General features: G+C 37.1%; 1 protein-coding gene across 3 annotated transcripts in view; it reads left to right on the top strand.

Annotated features, from left to right (window-relative positions):
* Positions 1 to 20,406, top strand: part of armc8 (armadillo repeat containing 8) — a 140,189-nt gene that overhangs the window by 34,714 nt on the left and 85,069 nt on the right. For all 3 annotated transcript variants that reach the window (XM_059967001.1, XM_059966999.1, XM_059967002.1), the window contains exons 7-12: positions 876 to 956; positions 5,084 to 5,159; positions 5,971 to 6,061; positions 6,322 to 6,382; positions 12,698 to 12,898; positions 13,599 to 13,694. In XM_059967001.1, coding sequence (XP_059822984.1) covers positions 876 to 956; positions 5,084 to 5,159; positions 5,971 to 6,061; positions 6,322 to 6,382; positions 12,698 to 12,898; positions 13,599 to 13,694 — 606 coding nt within the window. The remainder of the gene's footprint in view (positions 1 to 875; positions 957 to 5,083; positions 5,160 to 5,970; positions 6,062 to 6,321; positions 6,383 to 12,697; positions 12,899 to 13,598; positions 13,695 to 20,406) is intronic.

Here is a 20,406-nt window from a genome sequence, read left to right as displayed (position 1 = left end):
GATACCAATCAGCTATAAATTATTAACAAATTATATAACAAAGAATCTATTTGTCTGAAATGAAATGCTTACTGTGACTTTGCATACCCTTCCTGACTTGTACTCGTTGCTTCATTTGCTTTAAAAATGGGTTACTACCTTTATCTAGATTACCTGACATTGGAATAAAATTGTAGAGATTCATTAGTATGACTCTCAAGTTGAACAATGATGCATTTAAGGAAATTGAAAGCCCTTCCTGTTTTTATGATTCATAAGAATTTTGTAATTTTAATTATTTTAAATCTAATCCTCCGAGTACTGATTGTCTATAACTAGTGCAATGTATTTGGCTTTCAAGTAACTAAAAACCATCCTACATCTTGAATACTCTTCTACATTTTGTTTTCTGGAAGTTCAAAATTCTGGAACCTAATTTTTTTCAGTTTTCTCTTTCCCAGTCATTAAGAATATGAAGTAAAAGCCCAAGAGCCATGTACATATTTACATCATTTTATTCAGTTGTCTGCATGTCAGGGCGTATTGCTATCTACAAATTGTTTGCAGCAGATTGTCATCTCTGTTAACTTAGAATCTTGGTTTCCTTAATCCTCATTATTGACTTTAGTTTTAGTAGCTATTTCATTTCTCAATCATTTCAGCAGTTTTGTGGTTTATTGCTGATGGACTGTAAAGTGCTCTTAGATGTTCATATTGTTTGAAGTAAAATAATATTTGGCTGTCAAATTTCTTTTCCATATAAAAATGAGCTAATCTTACATTATTTTAGCTAAGTAGTTATTTCTCACTTTTTTCTCCATCAGGGCTACTTTTGTTTTTTTTTTCAATAGTAATTGTGAGAGTGACAATTTCACTGCTGCCTTGGTTTGTTACAGACTCCAGAGCATCAGGCTGTGTTGTTCAACCATGGTGCAGTGCAGAACATTGCGCATCTACTGACCTCAACGTCATACAAGGTAAGTGCCTGAAACGTAAATAGAGGTGATTCACTTCAAAAATATTGTTTTTCAAATATCACTTATGAATCAATTCAGAATCAGGTTTATTATCACCTGCATCTGACATGAAATTTGTTAACTTAGCAGCAGCAGTTCTATGCAATACATAATATAGAAGAGAAGAAAAATAAAATAAAAATAATAATAAATAAATGAATAAATCAATTACAGTGTATGTATATTGAATAGTTTAAAACATGCAAAAAATAGAAATACTGTATATTTTTTTTTAAAAATGAGGTAGTGTCCAAGGCTTCAATGTCCATTGAGGAATTGGATGGCAAAGGGGAAGAAGCTGTACCTGAATAACTGAGTGTGTGCCTTCAGGCTTCTGTAACTTCTACTTGATGGTAACAGTGAAAAAAGGGCAAGCCCTGAGTGCTGGAGGTCCTTAATAATGGACACTGCCTTTCTGAGACACCGCTCCTTAATGATGTCCTGGGTACTTTGTCAGCTAGTACCCAGGATGAAGCTGATTAGATTTACAACCTTCTGCAGCTTCTTTCAGTCCTCCCCAGTAGCCCCTCCATACCAGACAGTGATATCCTCCATGATACAACTATAGAAGTTTTTGAGTGTATTTGTTGACATACAAAATCTCTTCAAACTCCTAATAAAGTATAGCCACTGTCTTGCCTTCTTTATAACTACATCAATATGTTGGGACCAGGTTAGATCCTCAGAGATCTTGACACCCAGGAATTTGAAGCTGCTCACTCTCTCCACTTCTGATCCCTCTATGAGAATTGGTATGTGTTCCTTCGTCTTACCCTTCCTGAAGTCCACATTCAGCTCTTTCATCTTATTGATGTTGACTACCAGGTTGTTGCAGTGGCACCATTCCACTTGTTGGCATATCGCACTCCTGTACGCCCTCTCATCACCACCTGAGATTCTATCAACAATGGTTGTATCATCAGCAAATTTACAGATGGTATTTGACCTATGCCTGGCCACACAGTCATGTTTATATAGAGAGAAGAGCAGTGGGCTAAGCACACACCCCTGAGGTGCGCCAGTGTTGATCGTCAGCGAGGAGGATATGTTATCACCAATCTGCACAGAGTGTGGACTTCCAGTTAAGAAGTTGAGGATCTAATTGCAGAGGGAGGTACCGAGGCCCAGGTTCTGCAACTTGAATCCTATAGTAAGAATTTCTGTACCACATCTTGCTTGTACCGAAGATGACCATTTTACAAAGCAAATAAACAGTTGTATTTATGAAAAATTTGGATAACACATTTTCTGGTGTTAACGTCTACTATTTAGTGCCAGCCAACAAAATTTCCATCTATATTTAAGTGCTTCATAATCTTTCCAATATGGTTTTGGAGGAGCTTAAATTCTATGACATCCAAGGAAAAACCGATAGTATTGATAGATGTTATTGCAGCTTTGTATTTCATTAGCTGAATGTTGGTTGTCAATTACCTACAAACGTTAATCCTTTTATTAGTCTTCAGTTGCTCTTGAAAGGGAGTGCCTCCATCTTGTTCCCTTGATATATAGCTAGAGACATTGACATAGAAATATCAGAAAGCAATGCGGTAGTAGATAAAGGAAATGAAAAGCTCTTGAAGGCTTTAAACACATGACTAACAATTATTAATTTTACTAATGAGAACCTAAGTGAGTGGCACTTTAGGGATAGGATATTGGGAATATAGATATCTAAGCATGTGGAGATGGAGCTTTAGCGTACTTGAAATCAGAGTTTTTGCAATAAATGGATCATGGTATTGAAAAATATAAACAGCAGAACATCCTGGTGATGTGGACCCCATCTCTAGACATATCAGTGATATTTAAATGTCAGAGCATCAGTGTTCTGAGTTGGCAGAATGATGTGATTGTCATTGAGACTTGATATTTGCAGCACTAGTAGCTCTAAGGATTGGAGAGACAGAAATGGATGTAATGAAAATATCTGTGGGAATTGATCCAAATGTGAGCCTACTGTTGTGTGAGATAATACACAGAGAAGGAACAAATTCCTATATCCCTGAAGGGTTCCTTAGTTGGTAAGGCAGATGAAAAATCACTCTAGTCAGTTTTATGAAAGTACATGTTAAAAGTATATTCATTCATTGTTATACTTTTTCCCTTTGGCTCTAGTTAGGTTGTTGTAGAGGGTAGAAACAGATGTTGGAATGTGACAGTTATCAAGTATAGAATGTAGAGCATTGTACAGAAAAGTACAGGCCTTTTGGCCCACAACGTTGTGCAAATCTTTTAACCTACTTCCACAGTATTTTCTCTGGTAGTAGCCATTGTTGCCCTGGGGAAAAGCCACTGACTGCCTATTCTATATGGTTTTTATAATTATATATACCTCTTTCAAGTTGGCTCTCATCCTCCTTTTTCCCAAAGAGAAAAATCCAATCTCAGTCAACCTTTCCTTGTAAGACGCATTCTTTAATCTGGTCAGCATCCTGGTGATGTGGACCCCATCTCTAGACATATCAATGATATTTAAATGTCAGAGCACGTTCTCTTAAAAACTTCCGCATCCTATAACCATGAGGCAACCAAAACTGAATGCAATACTCTAATGTGTAGGTTATTCAAAATTTTATAGAGTGGTAGCATTACTTCACAGCTCTTGAACTTAATCCCTCATCTGATGAAAGCCAATGCACCATATGTCTTCTTAACCACCCTATCAAATTGCATGGCAACTTTGAGGGATCTGTGGACTTTGAACCTAAGATCCACCTTCCTCCAGACTGCTAAGAAACCTGTCATTAATTTTGTACCTTCCTTTAAAGTTTATTATTTCAAATTTTTATAGATTGAATTCCATCTGCCACTTCTCAGACCATCTCTGCATCCTGCCTATGTCCCGTTGTAACCCATGGTAACTTTTTACACTTTCGACAACACCAACAACCTTCGTGTCACCTGCAAACTTGCCCACCCTTCCACGTTTTCATCCAAGTCATTTAATAAAATTCACAAAGAATCTCAGAGTCCCAGAATAACCTGCAGAATATTTTTAGTCACGGACCTTCAAAAAGAATACATCCACTATTATTCTTTAAGCTAGCCAATTCTGAATCCACATTGCCAAGTTTTCATGGATCCCATGTATTGTGACTTTCTGGATGAGCCTTTCATTTGGAACTTTGTCAGATACATTACTAAAATCCAATTACTAAAACCACTGCTCTACCTTCATCAATTTATTTTGCCATTTTTGAAAAAGTCACTCAAGCTCATGAGGCACAACCTACTCATCACAAAGCCATGCTGCCTTTTCTTAATAAAGACTATACTTTTCCAAATGCTGAAAAATTTTGTCCCTAAGAATCCTTTACATTAGTTTGCCCACCATTGATGTAAGACTTGCAAATCTATAATAGGATTGTCCCTATAACCTCTCTTTACTAACGGAACAACATTTGCTCTCCTTCAGTCATCTGGTACTGCTCCTGTAGCTAGGGAGGAGAATTGTTGATCTCTGCATAATGATAAGTTCATGCCATAAGGCACTATTTCTTCTTAAGCCCACTTCTTATTTTTTCTCTCGGACATATACTTTTCAAAGTTTAAGTGTTTGAAGTAGAGAGAGAATATGGAGCCAAGAAGTTTTAGTTTTTGTTTTAACACGATTCTGGAAACAACAACCATATCATCTGTAGTGCAAGCAATTTTCTTTGGTTCGCTTAAGTTTGATTTTCTTATATTTGAGACTGCACTCTTTTTTTAAAAAACTTTTTTTATTGCATTTTTAAGTGGTTACAAAGTGAAGTATGAAAAAACAATGTATATAACCCTTACCCCCTCCCCTTAACCCCTCCCCCCTGACTGCCCTATAGAAAAAAAAAGAAAGAAAGAAAGAATGCCTGGTTGTTGGAAGATCTCCACATGCTCCATGGAATTTGTAATAACTTTAATATGTATATTTATTTCTTTCCCCTAATAACCAATTATTTCATCTTCAGAGCATCTATATATTTAATCCTATCTTTTGTAAATAAGGGCTCCAAATTTTCAGAAATGTTTCATATTTATCTCTTAAATGCAGTTTACTGTAGTGTAGATATAATGATTTGAGTATGAAGTTTTAATTTGTTTCTCAATAGGTTCAGATGCAGGCATTAAAATGCTTTTCAGTCCTGGCTTATGAAAATCCTCAAGTTTCTTTGACTCTTGTGAATGGTGAGTAGAGTTTTTTGCTTGATTTCTTGGTCTGTTCACTTAGTCTTAACTCACTTTCTTGGAAATAAAATGTTCAAATGGTTAACAATAAGAATTGTACTCCCCAGGATTTGAAAGGATTGGAAAAGAGTATTTTAAATTAATTTAATATATCTTATAAATTACTTGTACTAAATGGTATGGGAATAAGATAGTTATTGGAGGTTGGTCATAGAGAAGATGTACTCTTATTGGATGATGGAGCAGTCAAAGAATGAAGTGAAATTTGTTTAATGAAATGAGCTCCGAAGTGCAGTTCTTTTTAGCGTTTGCACCAGTATGCTTAATATTGCGGCCATTTTTTTTTAAAAATAGCACTTTTTTTCTTCCCAGGGCTTCAGTTCAGTTAGTAAGTTGACATCCTCTGTAGGTTTGCTGGCACATATTTTAGAATACAATTTTAGTCACTGAAAGATTAATTATGTGCTTGTAATGTGTGGGTTGTTGCTTTCTGCAGTTGTGCTTATTTTGCTGATAAAATGTGCCCTCTAGTGTTTCAAACCAGTGATTGCATTGTCCATAACATTTCCTGTTTTTTGACTTCAAAGCCATTAGGTGGTTTTCATGCCATGATACAGTATCTCTTCTAGGGGGGTGTTCTGGTACAACTCAGAAGAGTCATGTATATTTTGGTATTATACAATATTTGCTGTTATTGTTAATTTGGTTACAATAAAAGCTCTTTCATGTAAAAGTTGCTAAAAAGACCAGCCATCACTTCTTTGATCATCTTGTTTAAAACATGCCTAATATGATTTGTTTTCTATTTTAGTGTTGGTAGATGGTGAATTGTTACCCCAAGTATTTGTGAAGATGATGCAGAGGGATAAACCTATTGAAATGCAGCTGACATCTGCGAAATGGTACCAATTCAATTTTCTCCTTAGTGACATTTGGTCACATGCACATTTTGCTAATCTTTTACATAAGCTGCTCCTACAAATTTGAATTTAGCAGTTCAGAATTTTATTGTTCCTTGTAGTAATCACTTGAAAATACTTATTTAGTTTTAAAGATATTATTGCAGCTTCGTTGGTTCATCTAATTTATAAAAAGTTCTTTCTATTGTATATTCAGTGAAGATGATTTCTGTGATTTCTAACACAATTTTACTATTTCTCAGTTTGACGTACATGTGCAGGGCTGGAGCAATTCGAACAGATGATAACAGTATAGTTTTAAAGGTAGGTATGAAATTTCAAAAGTGTAATCTGCTTGTTTACTTGTAACATGCTGTTTATTTTGCTGTGTGTGTCTCTATTTGTGGAGTGTTCATAATATGATGAAAAATAATTCAGCCATATAATGGTTTCTGACATGAAGTACTTTGCTTTACGAATGCAGTTCCATATAATAGAATGATTGAAAGCCATGATGGGCAAGTTGAGTACGAATATGAAGTTCCATATCTATTTCTCATTTGTACTTGAGCTGTGTCTGGATTACCCTGCAGAAGAAAAAAAAATGACATGTGAATCCCCGTGACCACATTGAATTATTTATCACTTTCCCCTTTGTTTCCTGTTTACAAAGTTGTCATAGGAGAAAGTTGCCTTAGGATACTACTTGTAATGGATGTGGGTATACCTTCCAGTGCAGCACAGGAGTATCTCCATGAACAAGAGTGCTAGAAATCTAGAGCAACAAACACAAAATGTTGGAGGAACTCAGCAGATCAGGCAGCATCTATGGAGAGGAATAAACAGTCGATGTTTTTGGCTGAGACTCTTCATCAGGACAGGGGTAGAAGGCAGAATAAGAAGATGGGGGGGGTGGAGGAGGAGAAGAAGCAGTACAAGTTGTCATGTCAAGGTATCTCCAAGTTTTTTTTTGCTTGAAGGCAATACTTACTAGTAACAATGAAGTTAGGATGTGCGTCCCTTTTTAAAAGGTCTCTTTTACAATTATGTGCACATGTATTTTGCCATGTTAGTGAATACTGTGATGGAGTTACTTGTTCGTCTCATTTATTTTTTGTTTACAATGATTGACAGCTTAATTCCAGTTTTCTCCCCACATACCTTCACAGCTAGTGTATCCTACAACAGAATTTTACCTACATGATAGACAGCTTTCCTCTATATATATTTCCTGTTGACTTCTTGAATCCAAGTTTCTTAAAGGTAAACTCAACACTGCAATCATGCCCTCTTGTCTGTACTCAGCCTATAGTGCAAGGAAAGTCACTTAATTTCTTGTGCTTGTCAAATGTTAATGTTTTCCTACATATAACAAGGAAGTATATACAGTGGCATGCAGAAATTTGGGCACCTCTGGTCAAAATTTCTGTTACTGTGAATAGCTAAGTGAGTAAAAGATTACCTGATTTCCAAGAGGCATAAAGTTAAAGATGACACATTTCTTTAATATTTTAAGCAAGATTACTTTTTCAATCTTTTACAGTTTCAAAATAACAAAAAAGGAAAAGGGCCTGAAGCAAAAGTTTGGGCACCCTGCATGGTCAGTACTTAGTAACACCCCCTTTGGCAAATATCACAGATTGTAAACACTTTCTGTAGCCAGCTAAGAGTCTTTCAATTCTTATTTGGGAGATTTTCACCCATTCTTCCTGGCAAAAGGCTTCTAGTTCAGTGAGATTCTTTAGCCGTCTTGTATTCACTGCTCTTTTGAGTTCTATCCACAGATTTTCAATGATGTTTAGGTTGGGGGACTGTGAGGGCCATGGAAAAACCTTCAGCTTGTGCCTCGAGGTAGTCCATTGTGGATTTTGAGGCGTGTTTAGGATCATTATTCTGTTGTAGAAGCCATCCTCTTTTCATCTTCAGCATTTTTACAGACTGTGTGATGTTTGTTTCCAGAATTTGCTGGTATTTAATTGAATTAATTCTTCCCTCTACCATTGAAATGTTCCCCGTGTCACTGGCTGCAACAGAAGCCCAAAGCGTTATTGATCCACTCTCCCCCCCCCCCCCCCCCCCCCCCCTCCATGCTTACAGTTGGGGAAGTGTTCTTTTCATGAAATTCTGCACCCTTTTTTCTCCAAACATACCTTTGCTCATTGTGGCCAAAATGTTCTCTTTTAACTTGATCAGTACACAGGACTTGCTTCCAAAGGCACCAGGCTTGTTTAGTTGTTCTTTTGCAAACTTTTGATGCTGAATTTTGTGGTGATGCAGGAAAGGTTTTCTTCTGATGACTCTTCCATTTAGGTCATATTTGTGCAGGTGTCGCTGCACAGTAGAACAGTGCACCGCCACTCCAGAGTCTGCTAAATCTTCCTGAAGGTCTTTTGCAGTCAAACAGGGGTTTTGATTTGTCTTTCTAGCAATCCTACGAGCAGTTCTCTTGGAAATTCTTCTTGGTCTTTCAGACCGCAACTTGACCTCCACTGTTACTGTTAACTACCATTTCTTAATTACATTATGAACTGAGGAAATGCTTATCTGAAAACGCTTTGCTATCTTCTTATAGACTTTGCCTGCTTTGTGAGCATCATTTATTTTAATTTTCAAAGTGCTAGGCAGCTGCTTAGAAAAGCCCACGGCTGCTGATTGTCGGGACAAGGTTTGAGGAGTCAGGGTATTTATAAAGCTTTGAAATTTGCATCACCTGGCCTTTCCTAACGATGACTGTGAACAAGCCATAGCCCTAACAAGCTAATTAAGGTCTGAGACCTTGGTAAAAGTTATCTGAGAGCTCAAATCTTTTGGGGTGCCCGAACTTTTGCATGGTGCTCCTTTTCTTCAATCTAAAATTTTACAAAACAAAAATAATACACTAATCTTGCTTAAAATGTTGAAAAGAATGTTTCATCTTTAACTTTATGACTTTTGGAGATTAGTTCATCTTCTACTCACTTAACTATTCACAGTAACAGAAATTTTGACTGGGGTGCCCAACTTTCGCATGCCACTGTATGTTAACAAAATTATGCCTGTGTGCCCTGGTCCACTTTTACTTAGCTTCACCCCTTCCTACACTCGCCTTCATTCCTTGTGTTTTCATCACAAGTGATTGACTATATTTTACCTAGTGATCTGCAAGAAGGTATAAAGTAGTATTATTTTAATGTAACTCATACAGGACAGAAGGCACTCTATCCCCATTTGGCACTATATGGAGTGCTGTTTCTTAGGTAATAGGGTACAATTCAAGCCTACATCGTTTAATATTAATACAGAAAGACAACTTTGTTGTTATTTATTAACAATGTTAACTTTGTAGTTAATATGCCAGTAAATGGAACAATTAAATAGCTGTGTGAGAGAGTGGCAGATTAATAAATCATTACGCCAAAATTTATGTCACAAGTTTAGTTTTGCTAGACACATTATAGTGTTAATAATGTCTTGCCATTTCTTCTTGAAAGATCAATTTATTGACAGTTGGAATTTTGAAATTTAAATGTAATTAATACCAATATAATTAAGACACTTTAAACTGTTTATTTTACTTGGTTTTAGTAAAAATCATTATTCCATATGTAGGCAGGTAAAAAAAAATGTTTTGTAGTTCATTGTCATATTTAGACAAACTAAAAAAAGGATCTGTACTGTCAAACTGAAGAATAATAGTTTAAATCATTCTTTTAAAAGGAAGCACAATCAAAGCTTTTATTTTCTTCCATCTTCTCCCAGACTTTTCAAACACCTTGTCACCAGGAATACATGTAGGTATGGATTGTGAAAACGAAAAAACCGCCCTGGGGTGAGCCAAGGAATTAGTGCAAAAAGAGAAAAGATATACCTTTTTAAATTTTATGTTACATTACTGAAGTTAATTTCTCTATAATTTAACAAATATATAGCAATGCTGCAATTGTCATTAAAAGCATTGTTGCCCCTTAGGTTTCATGTACTTTATCATGAATTGTGTTCTGGATTGCAGAGCTCTGAGATGTAGATTGATCTGAATGTCCAAATTAGCATTTCAGAAAAAAAAGGTGCATGTTCGACAAGTAACTAAGAAAGCAAACAGAATGTTATTGTTGAGTTCTTGGTTGCAAGCTGTTTCAACTCCCCCCCCCCCCCCCATTCCAAAAACAACATGTATGTTTTCTGTCTCTCCTACTAAAGGAACTGCACCCATTTGTAGTGTGCACCCAAAGTCATTTGAAGTCTTAATTTCAGTTAGTCCTGATCACCACTATTACTTTATTTCTTCTCCAAGTCCTCTCACAAACCCCCTTCTTTCCCCCAGCTCTGTTACCCATTTTTTCCCTTGTTTCATCTGCTTAACACCCACACCCACCCTGACTGCTGTCCCCTCCCCTCACTGCTGATGTCTCTACTAATTGCCACTCAAATTCTGTCACCATCCCCATCCTCCTCCCCCCCCCCAATTCACCATCTGCCCATAAACCCCTCCTAATTTGGAACTAGCTGTTACCTGCTCCTGTCTCATCTCCACTGATTTCTCCCCTTTACACTATCAATCCTGGTGGAGGATTTTGATATGAAACATTGCTTCCACAGATGCTACTGACTCACTGAGTTCCTCCCACCACTTTTTTATTGCTCCAGATCCCAGCAGTCTATTGTGTCTTCAGAATTTAATTGTGCTTACTGCTAAGGAATTGAATACAAATGTAGTAGATTATGACAAATACCGACACAGTCCTCAACAAACAAATGAGTTAGGTGGGAGTGGGGAGTTCAGGTTACAATCAGAAAAGCTTTGATTTTACTGAAAGGCAGAGGAGGCTTGAAGGGGCCAAGTGGTGTTCTGTTCCTAATTCAGATGTTTGTATGTGCCATATGTTTTTAATAACTGCATATGTGGAAGTATTTCTCATTTGAAAACACTGTTGTAATAAGGTTTGGTGTCTTTATTGCTTGTTTTTCTGAACAAGAATGACATGACAGGCCATTGTTTGGTCCCCACTGCCTGTGCATAGTAATGTAACTCTAATCCTTCCTAGATCTTTTCATGTTCCTTTTTGTCACATATTTATCCCTTTGCACTTTAAAGGATGATCAGGTCTCTTTTACAAGCAATTTGAGGTGAAGCATGCAACAGTGGTTCAAGAACCTTTCAACCTCCTTCACTTTATTTTTCCTTAGTGGAAAAGCCTTTCAACATAACCTTTATTATGTTCGTTCCTTTCTCCTTGACTCTTCTTTGCTGAATCCTTTCTCTATATCTCTTACTGTGGTTCATCCATGGTTCATTGCATTTCAGTTGTTCTTTGTATCTGTACGGATTGGAATTCTACAATGAAATATTTAAAATGTTAGAATCTTTCAGAAGTTTATGTTGTCCACTTCCTGCAAAAATGCTGTCTGTTGAGATCTTTGAATAACCATTGCAAACTATGGCGTTGCCTTTTACATGTTGGCATATTGATTTAAGATTTAAAAAATAATTTTATTTTTTCCATTAAAACTGCTACTTCCTGAAGGATAAATGCAGAGGGAAATTGATAATTTGTTTTCTTGGGCAGCTGACCACAACGTGAAATGGTATTCAACAAACAATAATAATAGGCTTACATTTCAGCACCTCTTGTTAACAACGTTAAAGTATCCCAAAGTGCTTCAGAATCATCATTAGATTCCAATGAAGAGGGTTATTCATGGAGCCCGCTAGTCGATTTATGCCATTAGGGCAACAGGCTTGTATTTTATTCCACATCATTCCACCACTTGTGCCACTTTTTATTTTTAAGAACATGCTAGATTTTCACTTTGGTTGTTCTTTAAACTCACAGCAGCAAAGCATATTTGTAAATATAGAATACAAGTCTCTTCAATAGTTGGAGTGCTTGTTAACACAATGCCAATCAGCTTCTTTGGACTATGGAACAAACAATTTAAATTGTTCTATCTCAACAGTTAACTGTTTACAAATGACTGGTGATCTAGGACTTTAGTAATTACAATAAAATGCTGGAAACACTCAGACTTTTAACACTGAGTATTTCCAGCGATTTGCTTTTCTTTCAGATTTAAAGCATCTGAACAACACACAAAACGTTGGAGGAACTCAGCAGGCCATGCAGCATCTATGATAAAAAGTACAGTTGATGTTTCAGGCTGAAACCCTTTGGCAGGAATGTACTTTTTTCCATAGATGCTGCCTGGCTTGCTGAGTTCCTCCAGCATTTTGTGTGTGTTGCTCAGATTTCCAGCGTGTGCAGATTTTCTCTTGTTTGCCATATGAAGTTATGTTATGTGACAGAGGACAGTTCATGGTAGGACCAAATCTAGCACATTCCTAAACTAAATTTCAAAATTCACTTTGTTTTAATTCCTCATCCTTTCCAAAACATACATGCATCATAGTGGTCATGTTACATAAAATTATATGGGCTCAGTTGATAGAATTTTAAAAAATGAGAAAATGTAATCTGTATTTGGAAGAATACATACAATGCTATTGATTGCAGGTGTTGATTTACATGGAAACTACTAGTGGGCCTAAGGCTAGAAATTCGTGTTTCCAGTTATACTCTGATGGGTCTCATGCCTATGTATGGGAAATGAGAATATTGTAAATGTTGCATCTATTTTGATTAACCATAATTCCTTTTCATTCAGACTCTCCCATGCCTTGTTAGGATGTGCAGTAAAGAGCGGCTGCTGGAAGAGCGTGTGGAAGGTGCTGAAACTTTGGCATACTTGATAGAACCTGATGTGGAGCTGCAAAGGATTGCCAGCATCACGGATCATCTTATTGCCATGCTTGCAGATTACTTCAAGTATCCTAGTTCAGTCTGTGCAATCACAGATATCAAAAGGGTAAGTAAGTTTCCTATCTTAGTTGCAGCACTACTAACCTTTGGGGGAAATATAACTTTTGCTATAATTGGAATATTATCAATAGATTATAATCACTTATTGAGCTGATTAACTACACAAGTGTCAAACTTTAACTTGCTAAGTTTTAATGCATATTTTGGTTTCTTTTGTGTCCTCTTGTTGACCCAATGAATCAGAAGATAAAAGACAATGAATATATAGTCAGTCAAATTGGGTCTCCAGGTTGGAGATTAGTTTTTCTTTTTTCCAAAAGGTGGCACTCTCCACTTCAAATAAGATTCCTTAATGATTGCTGAGTGCTTGTAAACCTTCAGCAAAAGCAGTAATTTGAATTATTTGTGTCTTGCATTCATCGATGACTGTGATTCATGGAGCAGATCTTATATTTATAGTTGCAATTTATTTAATGAAATATGCATACTATATTTGTTATCTACAATAATAATGAAATAGCATCTTGTTTTGTCTGTAATAATTTATGTAGAGTTTCTGACTTCTTGTTTTTCATTTGGAAAACACTTTTTTTCTAAAATGATTGAGTATCCTTTAACCTAAGAGGAGTTAAAATGGAATATTTCATTTCATTCAGCACCAAATTTCTTTCTAGTGACTAGAAGTAATTATATCTAATGTTCAATTATAAATGTACTTTTTTTTTCTCTTTTCTAATGATCTTCAGCTTGACCATGACCTCAAACATGCTCATGAACTTCGCCAAGCTGCATTCAAGTTGTACGCCTCTCTTGGAGCGAATGATGAAGACATCCGGAAGAAGGTGAGTCTAGGAGAGGGGCGTCCCCCAGTCCTGGCAACCAACAGGCAGGGAGTGACGTCAACCTGACAACAAGGTGAAGAGAATTAACAGTGACTTTGCCAAAGAGCATAATCAGATCTGAAGAATGAATGCGCTTGAGACTCGTTTGTCTAGGAAAATGAGTTGTGACATATTCATGTTGGAATGACAAGTGCTGGTGTTTCCTGTGTTGACCTGCACCGGATTTAAGTTACATTCTTTGCATGAGTTCGTAACAATAGTAACAAAATTAGCACTGTGAAGTATAGTGTATAGTACTGACTCACATAATGCAGTAGCACTGTAATGCCAGTTATATAAATGCTTGCCTACCTACCTGCTGCAAACTGAAGTACTCAGCTTCTGTTTCTGTATCACTTTTAATTTGTGGCCTGCTGATGTGTTCATTTGTGTTGCTGTGTGCAAGTTTAATTGTAAATAAAGCTTTGTGCAATGACAGTGCTGGTAGCTTGTTTTCTGAATATACAGTAAAGCAAAACACTATTTCCAGGGCACCTTTGAATAACTGCATTTAAAATATTGTTGATTTTTAAAGACTCCTTACACAGTGAGTGATAAGCCAGTAAATTGGCAATTTGTCTTTGGCGTACCCTTTAAAAAAAGGGAGTGCTGTGATCTGCATGCAAATAGTGATCCTCAAAATCGTACAATGTTGGAAAACATAAAGGCTTCCATATTGTTCTTGCAATGTGACGGAAGTTTCAGCCTTGCTATTCTTATTGCTGCAATCATGTAGCATTAACATTTTCATGTACTTAAATTGTCAACCTTATTAAAGTAACGATATGGATTTTGAATATAATCTGCCCACATGAATTTCTCCAAGCAGTTTTTACCTCAGAATGGAGGATCCTTGGTGATTATTAAGATCACTTCATTTTGTTTTGATTTTAAAGTGACAAGGCATTTTGGTCACTTTTTTTCAAAGTTACATTTTTACAATCCTTGGACTACTGGGATGAGTGAATTTTAGATGTTTCCGTATATGATTTTGCATGTGTGCTGTCTTCCAGTGTAGTATTCAGTGCACTTACATGGTACTATTCATGTGCTAGTATATAACTTCGGTTTTAGATGCCTTTGTTTGGAAATATAGTATTTAGTAATAGTGCAGGATACCTGGAATGCTCCATTCTAATAAGGTAATGTGGTTTTCAGTGCCTACTTAAAGCACCAGCACTCATTGTTGGCTGCTGAGTGTAGGTGAAAGAAAGCATGGAAGGACATTACTTCAAAATGGCCTTGAGATTTAAAAAGAATCTACCCTTTAGATGTTTTCCCAGTTGAAGAGAAAGCAACATTTTACTTATAGTACACATCAGAGACTTTCATAAGATTAATGTGAAAGCAGTTGTTATAACTTCAGAGCATATTGTGGCACTACAAGACACAGGAGGTGTTTTTTTAAGCCTATTTATTTAGAAAAATTATATCAAATATTCTCACATTCCTTTTGTGTGGAGAAGAAATTATTGTCCCCTCCTTTAAAGTATCCAACTTCCTTTTGTAAGGTACTATTTAATCTTTCTTGCACCCTTCAGGCCTGTATTCCAGATTATGAAGCAATTCTTTTCCTTGTCTCAGGATCCCTTTAGCTATTTTCCTAAAACTTCAATTTGTTCAATGATCTTTGACTGGTGGATGCAGTTTTTTCTTATTTACCTTTTCAAGATTCATTATTTGGAACGCCTCTAGTAAATTTAACCTCAACTTCCCCCGCCTTAAAGGATCAGAATCAGGTTTATTATCACCAGCATGTGATGTGAAATTCTAGTTTCTCTCATCTACTTATGCGAATAAAATCTTTTATCCCAACACCATTCTATTAAATCAGCATTTCATTCCTATAAAGCATTGATAACCTTTCTAAATCTATTGTTAGCCAGTTATAATATGGTCACTCAAGCATAACCAGTGCTTTTATAAAATATTGGGTTTATTTTGGACATTCTTTTTATTTGGAAAAACCTAATGCCCTGCATACCTTAAACTGGTCATCTCAACATGAACCACCACCTTCAGTGGTTTGTGGCTAGATATACTTCCAGTTTTTTCTTCCTGTACTACTTCAAGATTGTGGTAGCTATTTTGTTTTGACTTTTGTTCATCAAAGCAAAATGAATTCTCAAAAATCTGAATTAGATTTTGTCCTATTTACTGTTATCTTTATCCTTAGTTATGTTGTTCTTTATCCAGTTCCAGCCCCACTGTTTACTGCACTGCCAAATTTTATATATCTGCAGTTTTAAAAAGATGACCTGGCTACTCAATTTGATGTGCATTAGGAAGAATTTTGAAATTTGGTCTGAACACTGGACCTGAGAGACACAAGTATATGTATCCCTTCAGTATGAAAACCTGCCATTCGATATTATTTTTTGCTTTGTGCCTATCACGTTCATCAAACAAGGGTGGCAAGGTAATGTAACAGTTAGCACAATGACTTTACAGCACTGATTGGGGTTGGATTCCCACCACTGTCTAAGAAATTTGTACATTCTCCCCTTGAGCTCATTACTTTCCTGTAGGTTTTCTGGTTTCTTCCCACATTACAAAGATGTATGTTTAGGATTAGTAATTTGTAGGCATGCTATGTTAGCACAAGAAGCATAGTGACACTTGCAGGCATTATGATCCTCGTTCATTTGATTTGATGCAAACAACACGTTTCACTGTATGTTTTGATGTACATGTGACAAATAAAATTAATGTATAATCTAACAATTGTTCCTGTAATAGTAAGGTGTTTACTTTGATGTTTGTCTAATATTTGAAGAAGTCTATAGTTGGACTGAATGTACTTTCTCTGATACTTTTCTCTACAACCAGAATGCACTTCTTTGATCAGCACGCATTGCTCATATCCTGGCTTATCTGCCAACCTCTGTCTCCATCCAATCAGACCAATTCCCCTTTCAACTGACTGAAATCAGGTCTTCGACAGTCCAAGGATTTTCACAGTTGTTTTTTTTAAAAACTTTGTCCTTTTCCCTAATTATTCAAAACTTAATCAGAGGAGGTTGGGAGAAACAATATCAATATCTTTAATTTTGAACGTCTTTATTATTTTGCATTAAGGAGAACAATCCCATCTTATATTGTCTTTCCTGGTAACTGAAACCCCTCTCCCATGTTCAAATCTAGTAAATTTATGCACTTTCCCACCTGTCACTTTTCCTAAACTGTGATGAAAAGCATTGGACACTATTCCAATCATGCCAAGTAAGCAATTTATAATCATAAAAAAAAAACCTCCTGGTGCATATTACAGTAATCCAGTTCACAAAATCAAGAAAAATGTCATCTGGGTGAGCTTATTTATACCAACAAACCGTATCCAACTTAATACTTAAATTTAGTAAACAAAAGTTTTTTAGTTGTATGCCACCCCTGGATTTTCACAAACAGCTTTCAACCACAGCACACCCTAATGGGTAACAGCAGATCCACCAAATCTATAAACCAGGCTTTGAAGAACCTTTTTTTTTATCAGTTTGTGAGTTTTTGGTGAAAAGCACATCCTTCACAACTTGTCAAATTTTAAACAAAGTCAGATTGCTTCTGATTATTGTTCCTTGTGTTCATCCTTTGTTGTTAATCATCTTCAGTTGATCATAGTTCATTCCCCCTTTTATCGTGATGGAAAGGAATAAACATGCCTTGTACACAGCTAAACTTGTATTTAAATTGCATGCATTTAAGTCCAATTTGTATCCGGGAACTGATCTGCATGAATTTGAACTAAACTCATTTATTTCCTGTAGTTTTATATTGATCTGGATGTTCCATTATCCAGTTGAACCGATAGACTGCTATTCTATTGTTAATGCTCTATATTAGGAATGGGGTTGTTGATTCACACCGGTCTATTTATCAGCTACTCCACTGAACAATTCAGTAGAATTTTAGATGTACCCCTTCTGCCTTCAGTCTTTCACATTGCAATGTCTGCCGAATGGAGAGCGCTTCTGAAACATATGAGCCCTGGTTTTGACTTACAGCTTTACTGTATCAGTTTGGGCATTGTCTCTAGGTTACTCAAGAAATACTAATTGGCCTGAACATTTTCTAGATCACTTTAGTAGTTAGATATCTTATAAAAGTTTGAGGGATACATTCACTATCCAGAACATATGGTTTTGGGTAGAATCTTTGTATATTGCATCTGTGTAACAGATGCAGGATCTTTAGAGAATATTTTTCAAAATATTGATGTACTTCCAAATCCTGGGTGTTTGGAGTAGAGCAGGCATGGGCAAACTACGGCCCGCGGGCCATATGCAGCCCGTTAAGCTTTTTAATCCGGCCCGCAGAACTTGATGAAATTATATTAATAAACCTTGTTAACATTTTTTCCCCGCAATTCTGGCGTCTTCCCAATAGATGACGCACTCTATATACATTGACCTTTGTTGAGGTGCAGCGTATTACTCCACATTTGCGCTTTACTTTGTGACCTTGTGGCGACCCATTTCCTGGCACATCCGAACCGGCTCACAATTAGCCAGCGTTCCGGCTAAGGGAGATAGCCTGCGGGGATTTGCGAGCACAGAGCTCCGCATATTGGCGTGCTCTCTCTGTTCTGTCATTGTGCGGGTCGTTGTTGAGTTTTGGCACAGGGGACAATTGAATAAGAAGGAGCAGGACAAGTAGACCTGCATCTCCTACCGTTTTTGAAATAAAGACAGTCAGGAGGAGAGTGATGATGATAATATCTTGAAGGATAACAGAATTTTCAGTGCTTTAAAATAATAACTGTTACTATTAAAAAAAGCTGTATTTTATTCATTTAATTTTCAGTGTTTTAAAAGACATTTCAATAAATAGCTAAATACCATGGGACTTCAAAGACAGATATTTTGTTGTAATGCATTTGTTCATTTTCAATTGCAATTAAAGCACATGTTTTCTACATATCCCATGATATTTAATTTTCTCTTATGAGGTGTATTACCAAAACACTCCGTCCATCTGCTCCTAGTCCGGCCCCCCTGTCAAATTTTAGAACCCTTTGTGGCCCTCAAGTCAAAAAGTTTGCCCACCCCTGGTGTAGAGAAATACACCCTTGAACCATGCACATATTTTTCTATGTACCTGTATGGTAGAGTCACTTGTATCTCATGGGCATTGCCATACAGTTACATTGCTGTGAAATGTATGCTTCATCCTGTGACTTTGAAAATATTTTTGTATGACTGATCACTGCAAAACTTTCACATCTGTTATTTGTGCATAATTAACCATTTACAGTTATTTAAATCAAAAAAAGTCAGCTGAAGTAACTTGAGGCTATAATTTCTGAATTGAAAAGTAAGCTATGAAGTGTTCAGAATCTGGGGTTTAGGAACTGAGGCTTAATTCTTGAAATGGACAGAAAACCTATCTATTTAATCTATTTGTGGAGACATCTTATCTATTAATGTCTATCATAAACCCACTGACTGTCACAGCTACCTTTACTATACCTCAACCTGCCACAAAAACTCAATTCCCGTCTCTCAATTCCTCCGTCTCCACTGCACTGCTCTCAGGATGAAGCTTATCATTCTAAACCTAAGGAGATGACCTCCTTCTTCAAAGAAAGAGGCTTTCCTTCTTCCACTATCAACGTTGCTCTCAATTACATCTGTTCCATTTCGTGCAATTTTGCCCTCACCCCATCCTCCTGCAACCTCGCCAGGGATAGGGTTCCTCTTGTCCTCACCTACTACCCCTCCAGTCTTTGTGTCTAGCATATAATTCTCTGTAACTTTCACCATCTTCAGCGGGATCCCACCATCAAGCACATCCTTCCCTCTCATTTTCTACTTTCTGTAGGGATTGCTCCCCTTTGATCTCCCTCCTGGCATATACCCTTGCAAGCAGAAAAAGTGCTACACCTGCTCCTACCTCTCCTCACTTCCTACCATTCAGGGCTCCAAATAGTCCTTCCAGATGAGGCGACATTTCACCTGTGAGTCTGTTGGGGTTATGTACTATATCCATTGCTCCCTGTGGGGCCTCCTGTATATCAGTGAGACCTAATGCCAATTGGGAGACAGCTTCACTGAGCACCTTTGTTTCATCCACCAGAAAAAGTGGGATCTCTCAGTGGCCACCCATTTTAATTCCACTTTCCATTCCCATTCCGACATGTTAGTCCGTGGCCCTTACTGTTGTGATGAGGTCACACTTAGGTTATTCCATCTGGGTAGCCTCCAACCTGATGGCATGAACTTTGATTTCTCAAACTTCCGCTACTACACCACCCCCCACCCACTTCTCTATTCCCCATTTCTCTTTCCTGCTCTAACCTTACCTTCTTGCCTGCCCATTGCCTCCCTCTGGTGCTCCTCCCCCTTTTACTTTCTTCCATTGCATTCTGCCCTCTTCTGTTAGATTTCCCCTTCTCCAGTTCTGTATCTCTTTCACCAATCAACTACCCAGCTTTTCACTCCTCCCACTACCCTCCTGGTTTCACCTATAACCTTGTGGTTCTTCCCGCCCCCCCCCCCCCCCAACTTTTTTAGTCTGACTCCTCATCTTTTTCCGTATTCCCCATGAAGGGTCTTGGCCCAAAATATCGACTGTACTCTTTTCCATAGATGCTGCCTGGCCAGCTGAGTTCCTCCAGCATTTTGTGTGTGTTGCTTGTTAATTTTAATTACCAGGAAATGAGGACTATTTTACATTT

Source organism: Hypanus sabinus, chromosome 4 (assembly GCF_030144855.1).
Source record: "Hypanus sabinus isolate sHypSab1 chromosome 4, sHypSab1.hap1, whole genome shotgun sequence".
In the NCBI taxonomy this organism is placed as follows: domain Eukaryota; kingdom Metazoa; phylum Chordata; class Chondrichthyes; order Myliobatiformes; family Dasyatidae; genus Hypanus; species Hypanus sabinus.
This window is presented reverse-complemented; position numbering and strand designations above follow the sequence as displayed.